Raw genomic sequence first — 14,173 nt, 5'->3', positions numbered from 1 at the left:
AGCAGCCCGCGCCGGAGGAGGAGCCGCCGCCGCGCCCTTCCCCTTCCTCCGCTCCTCCCCCGGCCCGCTCCCCGCCCGCGCCGGCCCCAGGCAGCACTCGCGAGCAGCGGCGGCCGCGGCCGGCGGCCGAGAGGGGGAGAATGCGGCGGCGCTCGCGGATGCTGCTCTGCTTCGCCTTCCTGTGGGTGCTGGGCATCGCCTACTACATGTACTCGGGGGGCGGCTCCGCGCTGGCCGCGGGCGCGGGCGGCGGCGCCGGCAGGAAGGTGAGTGGGGCGCCCTGCCCGGGCCCGGCTCCCCCCCACCCCCCACCCAAGCCCCCGACTCCCCTTCCCCCGCCGGCCCCTCCCGCGCCGACGCGCCCCCCGCCCGGCCGCGGGGCAACGAGGGGGGCTCCCTCCCTTCCCGCTCTCCTCCGTCCCGATCTCCTCTCGGGTCCCCGCTCCCCGCCCCGGGCCTCCCGGCCGAGTCCCCAGGGCAGGGGGCGCACCCAGCCCCTCTGCGCTGGTCCGACTCGGGCGAGGGCGACCCGGCGCGGCCCCGCAGGACTGGGGGCCCCGGACGCCTTTCTCGTCGCTCCCCCCCCCCCACCTCCGCCCGGCCCCCTCCGTCTGCCACACGTAATTGAAGTTGAGTCCTGTCCGGCCGCCGGGAGCCCCATCCCCTGCGGTGGGAAGTTTAAGCGGTGGGGGTGTGGGACACACAAAAGGGGGTGGGGAGGAGAGGAGGGAGAGGCGGCTGCCTTTCCAAAGTGTCATGTACGGGAGAGAGGAGTCCAAGTTTCTTCCCTTGCGTTTGATACGAGCCGCTGCAAATCCTCACCCGTTTCCCCCTTGTCACCCCGCGGCGGGGAGTGTTGGGGGGGGTGCATGTCGGGGGTCTCTGCCCCTTTCTCTGCCATTTACCTCTGGGGGCGGGGGGCGCAGCCGGCCCCGTGCCGGGTAAAAGAGACTCCCTGGGCGGTTGTCAGCGGAGGGCCAGCGCGCCTCTGCGCCCCGAGTGAGGCCGGCCACGGACATCTCCGCCCCCACCCTCCCCCGACCTTCCCCTCTCGGCCCCGGCGCGGCCCGGACGTGGCCGCCTGCGCTTGTCTTCCCCAGCCCCGCTCGCCGTTACGCGGGGATGGTCCCTTTTCTGTGGGCGCCCTGAGCAGGCTCCCAGGGGTCGGGCGGTTAGGCCGTGGGGACCGTGTAAGCCAGTCTGGACAGCCGGGCGTATCCGGGAGGAAATCGAGCGGCCGGAGGAGCCCCGACGGTGCGGTCCTGCGGCCGTGCTGGGAGAGGAGGGCTTTGGCCGTGGACCTGCTGCCGGCTGGCCTGTGGTGTTCGGTGGCTAATAGGCTTTGAAAGCAGCGTTATCTTTTCCACAATCCTGGAACCCTCATCGCTGTGATGTTTAGTGTCACCGCAAACCCAGGAAATTCTGAGTTCATGGAGGTGGACCGCGGGTTGGGCAGGAAGCAGGGAATGGTATTCTGGAACAAGCCAAACGGGACTGAGTGTCTATGAACGGACTTTTTTTAGCCATACAGTCAGACCTGTAAAGTCCGTGATGGGGTTCGGCTGCTTCAGAGGTTTCCCTCGTTCGTTTGTTTGTTTGTTTGTTTGTTTGTTTCAATTCATTCATTCATTCTCACCTGAAGGTATGAGATAGAGATAGGTATCTTGTTTTAATAATCTTGGGGAATCGTGTGGAGTTGCTTTGTCTGGAGGGAGCAGAAATGAAGTCGTTCCGTGTGCTGAAATGGCCTAGCTGAGTTCTGAGCTAACAGTGTGCCCTTAGCCCCGTTCTTTTTGTATTGCAGGCAAGTGCTGTATATGTACCTGAAGGCTTTTGTTTGTTCTTGGATGGTAAAGAGCCCGGCGAGCAGCGGGAGCAGTGTGGCCCTTTGAAAACTGTGCTCGCGTTAACCTGGAATTATTTTCAAAACTTTTGCTGTGCAGTAAACCGGGCCTTGGCAGGGCTGCATGGCTTGGTGTGCTGGTGGGACCTGGCAGAGCCTTCTGCCTTTCATGCAAAAGAAAAACAAACAAATCAACCACACTGGTAGAGCTCTTTTCCTTGGTTTGCCGCTTTCATGAGAAACGTGTGATTAGAAACAGCAACGGTGTGGCCTTAGCATCCAGAGAAGCTGACTTCTCCCCTGCAGGGTTTTGAGGGGGTCTCCTGTGTTGGCCTCTGAAGTGGTATCCTTAATTTAAAAAAAAAAAAAAATCTCAGAACTCTTTGTGACCTAGTGGGAGATAAGAGATCAGGTAGGAAAAAATGTGTGGGAAATGAGCAATTATACATGGATTGGTGATTTGGGATTCTATTCTTTCTGTCAACGAACCGTAAAATTTAATCCCGGCCCTTAGAATGGTTTAGTGATTTGTCAGTTGAGGAAGAGGTGTGTAAATGCAATAGCTTTTGAAATCGCAGTAAAAGACTCATTAACTTAGTGTTGTGGACCCTGGTATGAAAGTCGAAGCCCTGAGACCATTCTGGAGGACCTGAATAGAAAACCCCGCCGTCTTGAATTTCCTAATCTAGACTATAAAACTGTGTACTCTTCCTTCCTCCTGAACTGTTTCCAGGGATTTAAAGACTAAAAAGCCTCTCTTCAGATTTAGTTCATCCTTATGATAAAAGGAAATATGTAGTTTTTTTTTTTTGTTTTGTTTTTAGCTTGTAAAGTACGGACATAAAAAAGATAATGTGGGACGAAAGGCAGAATTTAAATACTAGCTATAGTTTTTTAGGTGCAAGTGGAATTAATGTTTCGTCTCTTGTTTCATAGTATGCAAGTCAATGCTTAGCCTGTGTCTCTCGGCCCTGATGTTTTTCACGGGGTACCAGGCTTCAGTATTAGACTTCGGGGGATTGTCTGATGGGAGCCTGCCTGGTATTTCTGCTGCTTCAGCACCCCCGCCCGGGCTTGTCACTGTGTGCCCTGCCTGTTAAATAACTCATCCCAGGACCCTTACTCTCCCATTTGGCGAAACCCAGAAAGCCGCCGTGCCTCGGATTGCAGATCTGATAAGGCGAACGGGAGGAGCAGGTGCTCAGAAGCATCGTGGGCATTGCCACACCCTTCGGGACTCAGTGCTGAGGCGTCAGGTGTGAGGTCAATCGGTTTACGTGTAATATTGTTTAAAAGTATTTCCTTTACATTTATGTAGATCACCCCTCCCATAGTTGGCTCTGTCCCCCTGAATTAATAATTTGCACTTCAAGGATGTCTCTCCTTTGAGCATCTTAAATGCTTTACAATTTTAATCACGTTAAGTCTCCCCCAGGCCTTGGCAGGTTGGCCGTGGGTGAGGCTGTAAGGAGAGAAGAAAGGGATATCTGTTGAAGCGCACTTGCCTAAGGATTAAGGGTGGCCGTGGAGGACGGAAAGGGAAGGGTTTCCCGGGATGTAAAGTTGACGGCTGTGTCAACCCGAGGGGCACCTGGGGAGCTCAGTAGGTTAAGCGTCCGACTTCGGCTCCGGTCGTGATCTCTCGGTTTGCGAGTTCGAGCCCCGCGTGGGGCTCTGTGCTGACGGCTCAGAGCCTGGAGCCTGCTTCGGATTCTGTGTCTCCCCCTCTCTCTGCCCCTCCCCTGCTCATGCTCTGCCTCTCAAAAATGAATAAACATTAAAAAAAAAAAAAGAGTCCGTCAACCTGAGACCCCTGGTCTGCGCTGCTCACGTCCTCGGGAGGGAAGGGAAGGTGTTAGCTGAAGGACCGTGACCCCGGGCCCGGGCAGCCCGTTTGCTTTCCACCACCCTTCCTTGAGGGGCTTGGGGTGGTCCTGTCGGAGGCATGTGGGGGATGGAGGGAGTGGTGGGGGAGTGTGGTACACGTCGTAGGGCAACAGTAAGGTGTGACACTGGACTTTGGGACTAGGCTCTAGAGGGCCTCGTGTGCCGGGCTGACTGGCTGGTTCTTAATTTGGTTGATCACAGGGAGACAGTAATGCGTTTTGAGCTGGGTAGTGGACGTTCACAAGAAGAGGCATGGCAATGAGTCCATTTATTGGCACTGAGCGACCCTAGCTCTCTACCCGCTTCTGCTTAGTGACCTCTACTAATTTCACTGAACCTCTCCGACCGTCCGTTTCTCATCTTTGCAGCGGGGATAACCATTTTCACCTCATGGCAGAGCGCTAGATGCCATGAGTAAGGTGTTGAGAAAGAGTAGACACCGGATGAATGGTTTTGGGGCGGTAGGGGGAATAAAGAAAAAGTAAAAACCCCAAATGACTCCTTGAAAAAAAAAATTTTTTTTTAACGTTTATTTATTTTTGAGAGAGAGAGACAGAGCATGAACGGGGGAGGGTCAGAGAGAGGGAGACACAGAACCTGAAACAGGCTCCAGGCTCTGAGCGGTCAGCACAGAGCCCGATGCGGGGCTCGAACTCACGGACCGTGAGATCGTGACCTGAGCCGAAGTCGGCCGCTTAACCGACTGAGCCACCCAGGCGCCCCCCAAATGACTCCTTGAAAATACAGTGAACCAGGAATCTCAAGTGTCTTCTTGTCCTCTGGAAAACCATTGATGCTTTTGTTTTGTGCTTTCATCCTTCACCCGTTCCTCCAAGATTGATTGGTTTGGTTCATTTGGGCTTGTATCAAAGAGTAACATTAAGGACCGCCTTCCTGGGAAGGGGTCAGGATGCGCCAGCTCTCTCGTGCCCAGCTGTGGTGTCAGAGAGGGGGTCCCCACCTGGGATCCGGGCGGCCCTCCTCGGCCTTGCATCCCCCGGCAGGAGGGGAGATGGCTGGTATTTCCTCCAGTGTGAGTGGTGTGAGGTTGAACGTGAGGCTGCCATGTGTTACGATGGGGGTCTGTGAGCCTGTCTGTGGGTGGAGGCCAAGGAGGGTACCCAGAAGACACCTAGCCACCCCTATGAGCAGGGTAGAGTCGAAGGAAATTCTGTTTGAGATGGGAGTGTGAAGCCGAGGGTAGGCAGGGCAGTGGTGGGGGGAGAAGGCTACAGCCAGAGAATCCGACACATGGCACTGTGATACCCACTTTTCTCCAAGGCAAGTCCAGGGTCCCTGTTCCGGAGCTATGTCGTGGCTGGCTCTGGGTGCTCGAACATGAGGGAAGCAGGTTGTGGCTGATAAGCTGTGCAGAAGTAACGGGCGCTTCCCTTAACCCTCTAGCAGAAACGAGCAAGAAGCTGCTGTCCCCAGGGGTCGGCTGGCTCAGGCTGTCAGACCTCGAGGTAGGGGTGGGGAGACCTGGCTGGTAAAGGCTGTGCGTGGGCTTCAGGCCCTCCGTAAATCCCTCTACCCCACCTCCTGGTGAATGGTGGGTTTCCTGTTTGGAACCCGGGGAGAGGTAAATGGAGAGGTGGTCGGGGGAAACGACTAGCCAGGGATATTTATACATTTTATATTCGGATCGGTAGCTATGTGTACACATAGTATCTTGTTTCTGCCGGAGCTGGAAGTCACGTTTGGGAAGATGTCGACTTCAAAGCAGGCAATGCTGTGCTGCCTGCCTTCTAGCAAATCCAGAGACAGTTGGCTTGGTGGAAGGAGGAGGGGGGAGGAGGAGGGGGAGGAGAGGGGGGAGAGGGAGGAGAAGGGGGAAGAGGGGGGGGGGGGTGGTGCCAGTGAGGCTGCCTGGGGCAGAGACACAGGCAAAGGCAGGAGCTGACTTTGAGATGCTGGCTGAGATCCCGGGGAAGGAGGTGGGGTATTCCTCGAGAAGTAACGAAACCAGACCAAACCTATGAAGTCTCCTAGCCGGCCCAGCCGAATTCATGGGATGAGAAAATTGCCAAACCCGGCCAGATCCGCTCCCCTCTTTTAGTTCTTCCGCTGTGCTCCTTGTGAATCCTGTTCTGGAAGGTTTGCCTGGGCGATGCTGCGATGCACGAGCTGGGTGGATGTCCAAGTGGAAATGCACCTGCACAGCGATGCCACACAGATTAAAATAGGGGGATGCTTCCCGTTCTGCTTGTGAAATAAATGCCACCCTCAAGACCCCGAATGCCCCCGAGACGCTGGCCGCCCTGGTCCTCCCTTGGGATCCCTTCTCCGTGTTCAGCAACCAGAGAACTGAAAACCTGCCACTGCAGGGGCCTTTTGGACCCCGCTTCTGTGTCCACGTCGCAGTGGGACTTACACAGGTGGGGTGCCACCCCCGTCGGTGTGCCACTCAGAGCCAAGGAAGTGTTGGCCTGGTGTCACCTCCCTGACCCGAAAGGTCACCTTTCCCCTTGAGGCGGGAGTGTTTGATTCTCTGTTGCTGCTGGGGATCTGTGTTCACTCCTCCTGTCTCAGATCCTTGCCTCCAGACTGCCTTGTTGGTGAAGCGTTTTCGGGAGGACTTCTTGGTTCTTCCGCAAGCAAACCCTCCTGAGTGGGGTTTCAGGAGAGGCTGGGCCCGGCGAGGGCCTCTCCTCCTTTGAGAATCAGATCGAATGGGTTGGAGGGAGCACTCCGGTGGACACTCAGGTCCTCAGAGTGGAACTTGACCCTGTCTCTTAGCCGGTGTGGGGCTTCTCTAGCCTTTGGCCACGTGCCTGAGCTTCAGGATCAACGCCAGGTGAATGCCCGTCTGGTTTACCTGTCCGGTCAGGAGAGCCTCCCCTGCCTTTCTCCTTTTTGACCGTGGGCCCGTTTCTAGGAGATGAAAAACCGGACTCGAGCCAACCAGGCCTTCCCTGCTGGAGCCCCTCCTCCTCCCCGTCGGTCCCCTGCCCTCACTCTGCCTCGGTGTTTCTGCATTCCGTCATGTCCAGTATAATGGGCCCGGGGAACGTGTCATCTTATACGGGTTGGGTTTCTTCGCGTGTTGGAATGGGGAAGGCAGTGATTCATCCAGAAGGCTGGATTTGGAAAAGCCAAAAAGGCCCCACACAGGGCCGTTCACTCCTGGGCTTACATGGAAGCAGCTTTCCTGGGCTTTGGGGATTACGGGCCCTGGGTGCCACACCTTACGGGAGCTGGCTGTCGGGAAGCAGCGAGCGGCTCAGGGGTGGCCGCCTGGGGACGTGCCACCTGCCTCTGCCCTCCCCAGAGTCCCTCAGGCCCTGAGGGCGGGCTGCCCGGTCCTGCCAGGGTGGGCACTTTCCTGCCCGGTGACTCTGGGAGGAGGTATGGTCAGCGTGGCCGGGACAGGGTTACTGTATTTCCAGAGCCCACATCAGGACACGTGTGTTGTCAGGGTCAAGGGTCCCCTTGGGGCAGCAGTCACTCCAGATCAGAAGTTGCTTAGTCTTGGCCGGGCGGACATTTGGAGCCAGTTCATCTTTGCTGTGTGGGGCTGCCCTGTGCGTTGTCGGACGTTTAGTGGCTTCCCCGGCCTCCGCCTCGTGTGTGACAACCGGCAATGTCTTCGGGCCCTGCCAGGTACCGCCTGGGGGACAGGATCGCCCCTGATTAAGGACCGCTGCAGTGTCTGTGTAAACTTTGATTTTTTTTTTTTTTTTCCGTGCGACCTTTATGGTTAGACCCCTGCCGAACAGGATGGCCTCTTTGTGCGGTCAGGGTGGACCCCGGGGTGCACACCCGCTGTGGGCCAGGCCCAGGCCTGATGCTTTATCGAAGTCGACTCGGTGGCTCCTCGTAGCAGCCCTTCTAGTCCTCTCATTTTTCCGATGAAGACTGAAGCACAGAGAGGGTGAGCAACTTGCCCAACGTCGCAGAGCTGGCGGATGGCCGACCCAGCGTTGTCTGATGGGAGGAATCCCCGGGCCTCCGGAGGCGATGGGGTTTGCCTACAGCTCGAGGCCTGGAGGGTTTCTGCCTGCCCGCGGTGTGGGATGTGGCTCCCTCTTGGTAGCTGGTCTGTCCGTGCCCCTTCCGTGCCTTGTGACAGCGCCCTCGCCCTGCTGCGCCCCGTCAGAACATTCCCGGAAGGCATTTTGGAGCACACACATAATGCTTCGATGGTGGTATCAGGTCCGTTTGGCTCTCTTCTTCATTTTCACCTTTTTGCGCTGTGTGATTACATTTTACGTGTTCTCATCCGTCGCTCATCTGCCGGTCCTGAAGACCATAGTCGTCAGCTGCCCCTCCCGCAGGAGCAGAAATGAAAACAGGTTCTACTCCCTTCCATTCCTTCTTTCAGTGAGTATTTCGCCAGCACCTACTACGTGACAGACACTGTTTGGGTACTTGGGAATGCGGCGGTGAATGTAACAGACAGAATCCCCGTTCCCATGGAACTTTCATTCTGGGGGTGGAGGGAGCCAGACAGAAACAGGAGAGGTTAGTAGATGGTGTTGGGTGGAGAAAGGTGCTAAGTGCCAAGGGAGAAAAAAAGCAGCGTCGGGGGATTAGGAGCTGGGTGGGGGTGGTTGTGGTGCCTCGGTGGTCCCTTAGGCTCAACGGGGAAGTGAGGTTTGAGCAGGTTTGAGCCCAGACTGTGGAAGCAGGTGAATCTCTGTGGCTCCCTTGGCTTCGTACGCAGCCCCTGGTTCCAGCTGTGTCCTGGCTTCTGGTGGTCTGTCTTCTCGCTTGCTTTTGCTAAACGAGAGAGCTGGTTTTCTTTGCCGAAGGTTGTCGCCTTTGGTCTGTCACTGGTGGAATTTCCTCTGTGACGTGGAAATCTTGGGTCTTCTTGTCGCAGGGCTGTCTCGGGTGATGCGTGTACCCACCGTAGTGACCACGGTGTGCATACTCCCGCGCCCCCGTCTCCCGCTTCGGGCTTGAGACCGCTCTAGGTGCCTGCAGGTTAATAACGTGCATCGACTCGGTAGAACGTGCTTGTGGAACGATCCCGTCGCTTGATTTCTGAGCCGATCTGTGCGAAATGCTAAGTTGGACCCGGTCGGCATCCATGGTCCATTGTTGAGTACACTGTTAAATGACATTGCACGTTGGCGGAGCGCTTTCCAGGCGTATTCTCATTTAATGAGGAATCCTCGCGGGTCCCTGTGCACCTGCTGCGGCACGGGATTCCCACTGTGACGTCGTCTCTGTGAGCTGCTCTGGGTGATGGGGGTTGTTGATTCCTGCAGGAAAACCAGTCTGTAGGAAACCAGAGGGCAGAAGCTGGCCTGGCACCCGGGCTTTGGAGAGGTGGTTCTTGGCAAAGTGGGTCACACTGAGGCTCCGTGGTCTATAGTATTGGTGGAAAATAAAATGGACATGTGACTTCGTTGCCCACAGCCGTGGTAGGGAGGGGAACGGTGGGAAATTGCACATCCTCCCGGTCCTCATGTGGGATTACCCAGCTGCTTTTCAGGGAAACTGTGGGCACTTACAAGGAGTCATTAGATACATTATGGGGTTCTGCGCAGCGCCCCCCGGCGTGTTTCCGGAAAAAACAACTGGAGCATTTGCGTGGCGGCGAAAGAAAGGTCCTTTTAAAGACCTTCAGACTTTGGAGCAGTTGTGGAGGTTTCTTTAGCTCTGCCCCGGGGGCCTTCTTCGTGGAAGGGTGCTGCTCTAGAAGGCAGACACACGTGAGTGGCAGGGTCTGCCTGTCTCAGCTGAATCACAGGGACAGCTGGAGGAGCTGATGTAAATTAGAGGTCTGCATTTAGGAGATGCCCATAAACTAGGCACCCTGTTATCAGGCGGTGACTCTTGCGTGGGGGGGGGGGGGATGCACGGGCCTGTCCTGGATGATGAGCTGGCTGGCCCTGCGTGGGATGCCTTCAACGCTCACTGTCTTGGTGCTTCCCGCCTCAAGGGCTCTCCCCTCGACCTAGATTTTGAGCTTTTGCTCTGTAACCTTCACAAGGCTTACCCTCTTTTCACCGCCCCGTGCCCCCTTCTGGCCCTTCCCTGTTCCCTTGTGCTGAGAACCCACCCACTTGTTTTTCTTGCTGCTCACTTCTTTTTATTTTTATTTTTATTTTTTTTTTCAACGTTTTTATTTATTTATGGGACAGACAGAGACAGAGCATGAACGGGGGAGGGGCAGAGAGAGAGGGAGACACAGAATCGGAAACAGGCTCCAGGCTCCGAGCCATCAGCCCAGAGCCCGACGCAGGGCTCGAACTCACGGACCGCGAGATCGTGACCTGGCTGAAGTCGGACGCTCAACTGACTGCGCCACCCAGGCGCCCCTGCTCACTTCTTTTTAATGCTTATTTGTTATTTTTGAGAGAGAGAGAGAGAGAGAGAGAGCATGAGGGGGAGGGGCAGGGAGAGAGGGGGGCGGGCCGCATGCTGACACCAGCGAGCCCGATGTGGGGCTCGAACCCGCGAACCATGAGATCGTGACCTAAGCCGAAGTCGGACGCTCAACCAACCGACTGAGCCACCTAGGCGCTGCTCACTTTTGATAATCACCGATTTTCCCCTTCATCTGGAATATCCCTCTTTTTATCAAGTCTAAGATGCCATTATCCACAAAACCATTATTTGATGTAGCACTGGGCAAGAAAAAAAAAAAGCCACTGTTCATTGAACTGTGACACAATGGTTTCTTTATCAGTTAACGTTTTTATTTTCTACTTATTTAAAGAGCTCTTTTGGACTTAATTAGACATTGATTTTTCCATACATCACGCTTGTGCATAGATAAAAAGGAAAATACACATGAAATATATTGGGTAAGGTGTTCCTAAAACTTTCTCAGTGTCTGCTTTTTGACTCCGAGATATTTGTGCCTGTTTTCCTCAAAGTCATCTGCACTGCCAAGACCTTTGGTGATGCAGCATTAAAAAAAAAAAAAAAAAAAAATCAATGAAAGCTCTAAAAGCTCTTGGTTCTGGGCTCTTAACATAGCATGGCAGTTATGTAGAGTTAGCCAGATTTTAACTCATTTGGGAATTTTCCGTAATTCCCCAATTCCCCATTCATTTCTATCCTACTTGGTTTGGTTTCTAAGGATTACGAGTGCTTTACTGCTGTTTCTGGGGTTTTCTTCCAGGCCACTTGACGTGCATCATGTGGACTTTGCCACTGGTGTGTTGTATGTTTGAGCAGGTGCTGTGATGACAGGTGCATTGTGGCCCTTTTCCTGGCCCGCAGCGTCATCAGGCTCATTCATTGTGGGATGCGTCCCAATTTCATGGTAAGCTGTGAAAAATAGTGCCTCTTAGAACTGATGAGTTACGGTCTTCTTTTTCTCACGTGTGAGATTACTCCCCTTTATGAGAACTCGGCTCCACGCCTTCTGTGCTTGATGAAGGGAAATGGTAGCCCCCATTGGAACGTGTACGTCTGTATCTGTTCACTCCCAGTCCCCAGGATCCATGGAAGCAGAAGTACTTCTTGGCTTTTATTTTTGAGCGGTGAGCAGTGATGAGCATGAACCTTTTCCGAAACACTTTGGAGCGTTTTCTATCTACAAGTTAACCCTGCTGAATGCTGGGATCTGCAGGGGTGAGCAAGGCACTCTGTCTTCCTTCAGGGAGCTCAGAATCACTGAACAAGCCAACTAGAGAAAGACCTAAGAAAGAAAGAAAGAAAGAAAGAAAGAAAGAAAGAAAGAAAGAAAGAAAGAAAGAAAGAAAGAAAGAAAGAAAAAGAAAGAACGAAAGAATGAAAGAAAGAAAGAAAGAAAGTTGAAGAGGGATTGGATAGCAGTTGAAATGTTAAGCATCATCATTAATTTTCTTAGTGGCAGTAATGGTCTTGGGGTTGTTTTTTGAAAATCCTTATCTTTTGTAGGTACAAACTAGATATTTATGGGTGCAAATCATGACCTGGGCCACAATCAAGAGTCGGATGCTTAACTGATTGGGCCACCCAGGCGCCCCTGAAAACCAAAATTTTTCAAAAAGCAACTTGAAGGCTTAGGGATAGAGTCAGTGAAAGGTTTCTGGTCCCAGTTTCCAACATGTCTGTTGTAGGGAGGTTTCTAGCAAAAAATGCTTCTATACCAGCTGAGCGCCTTTCGAGTTCAATCCAATTCTAATAGTGTCTGCCTGGAGACGGTGCCCGCTTCCACGGGTTAAGGGCTCAGTCCTACAAGATCGTCCTCCACGTCTGCTGCCAATCACAAGCGCAGACTGTTCCCTGTGCTTCTGATGGGCTGGCTAAAAATTAGAGGTTCCCAAGGCCCTTTTCTTGGGTAAAAAGTTAGTTTGCTAGAACGGCTCAAAAACTCAGGGAACCCGTTTACTGACTAGATTACTGATTTATTACAAAGGATATCAAAGGATATGAATGAATAGCCAGATTAAGAAATACATAGGGCAAAGTCCCAAACAAAGAAGCTTCTGTCCTCATGGAGTTTGAGGCCTGGTGTGGTGGCACACAGAAGTGTTCTGGTTCTCCTAGAAGCTCTCCGAACCCCCTCCTTTTGGGTTTTTGTGGAGGTTTCATTACATAGGCATAACTGACCAAATCATTGGCCATGGGTGATCGATTCCATGTTTTGCTCTCCCCCCCCCCCCCCCCCAGAAACTGGGGAGGTAGGACTGAAAGTTCCAGCCCTCTGATCACAGGGTTGGGTCCCCTGGCAACCAGCCCCCATCTTGAGAGCTTCTCCAAAGTCACCTCATTAACATAAACCCAGTTGTGAAAGGGGGCTTGTTAAGATTCACGAGACACCCATTTCACCTTTATGGCTCTAAAGGGTGTTCAGGAACTGAGGACAACAGGCAGTCAAGGGTTTGGGGAGTCGTGAGCCAGGACCTGTGGACGAAGAGCGAATATCTATTTCTCATAAATCAGCATCACCGTTAGTAAAGACGTACATCAGCCTTGTGTGTCTTCAGTAATTTAGGAATACCCAGTGGTGATTAAATTTTTTTTTTTTAACATTTATTTATTTTTGAGACAGAGCATGAATGGGGGAGGGTCAGAGAGAGGGAGACACAGAATCTGAAACAGGCTCCAGGCTCTGAGCTGTCAGCACAGAGCCCGATGCAGGGCTCGAACTCACGGACCGCAAGATCATGACCTGAGCCGAAGTCGGCCGCTTAACCGACTGAGCCACCCAGGCGCCCCCAGTGGTGATTCTTTTCAAAGGATGCTTCGGAGGTTGCCTAAGATCTCGAACTGTCACCTGTATCACCAGGAAAATATTCTTATATTTGGTACCGTTTCTTCTATAAGAATTATCTGTGTAAACTCTCAGGAAATTACTAACCTTGGTGAATGTTTTGGTGGGAGAGTGTTTGTTAGTTTAAGGTGTTCTGTGAGATCGCTTACACCTAACCAGCCTCCTCTGTGGCCCAGAGACCCTGTCACTTACCTGAGTTTGACTTGGATGTTGTTACATTGACTGTATCCTTCTCATTTGACAGGTGCGAGTGGGCAGAAAACGTGTATGTTTAGTCCTGCTAGCTTTTCCACTCATCCTGGGCGGTCTGCTTGCTGTCATAAACAATCCGTTAGGAGCCATGGATGATTTGGGAAGCCAGGGTGCGAGACCCTTAATAAATATATATTATTCCTTTCTTCCCCAGCAGGATATCGTTGGTAACACCTCATATTTTACATTGGATTTGTGAATGAGACATTTGTGACAAACGTATGATAATGCATGTGTTTTTTTGTAAGTTTTATTTACGTAATCCCTACCCCCAACGTGGGACTTGAACTCAGGACCCCGAGATCACGAGTCAAATGCTCTTCCCGCTGAGCCGGCCAGGCGCTCCTCATAACGCATGTTTTCTGTAAGGTATAATTCCCGATACTTCCAATTTATGTCAGCCTTGTCACCGAGCTGCCCGAAGCACTTTGGAGGCATTGCTCATTTATCTTTCGTTTCTGCATGCCCGGAAGAATGTCAGGAACTGGTTTTCTTCCTGCACTCACGCGTGCAGTTTCCAGCGGGCCCCAAGGTTATGAACTTGCCCCACAGGTCATGCAGTGGCAGTGTTGGGGCTAGAATTGTAATGGCTCCCCAACTACTCAAAATACAGCTTTGGAGAGAGTCGGCTGTGGCCGTCCTGATCTTAGAGCTGCCGTCCCTGACTCAAGAGTGTGCTGTGCCAAACGGCAGGTTTCTGTCTCGTTAATGCAGACCTGCAGCTTCAGACCTGGAAGGTGCTGATTGCTGGGGCTGGCGATCGTCTCCGTGACCTTTATCACTGCGTGCTGCGGATGTGGGTGAGCTAGCAGTGAGCTGGGAGGGGTTGTGTTCTGAGTTCTTAGGTGGCCTGAACTCCGGCCTGAGGGTGGGCATCACAGAAGGAGCCTCGCTGTGGTCCGCCGGGTCTCGCCGACGGGTTCACAGAGGCAGGTGGGGCCTCTGATGATCTAATCCGCCTGGTGCTTCACGCAAGCATCGCAAAGTGCTGGTGTCCTTACCACCTGCACCATCGGTCTCTGAAAGCA

The 14,173-nt window shown here is 53.5% G+C and overlaps 1 protein-coding gene across 2 annotated transcripts in view; it reads left to right on the top strand.

Moving 5' to 3' along the window:
- GALNT2 (polypeptide N-acetylgalactosaminyltransferase 2) overlaps positions 1-14,173 on the top strand; it is a 194,846-nt gene that overhangs the window by 515 nt on the left and 180,158 nt on the right. Inside the window, exon 1 of one of the 2 annotated variants that reach the window (XM_040464847.1) lies at positions 141-266. The exons of the other annotated variant lie outside the window; for it this stretch is intronic. Coding sequence (XP_040320781.1) covers positions 141-266 — 126 coding nt within the window. Of the gene's footprint in view, positions 1-140; positions 267-14,173 lie in introns of those variants that run through there. 2 annotated transcript variants of the gene reach the window in all.

Source organism: Herpailurus yagouaroundi, unplaced genomic scaffold (assembly GCF_014898765.1).
Source record: "Herpailurus yagouaroundi ecotype Mexico unplaced genomic scaffold, PumYag 530, whole genome shotgun sequence".
NCBI lineage: Eukaryota > Metazoa > Chordata > Mammalia > Carnivora > Felidae > Herpailurus > Herpailurus yagouaroundi.
This window is presented reverse-complemented; position numbering and strand designations above follow the sequence as displayed.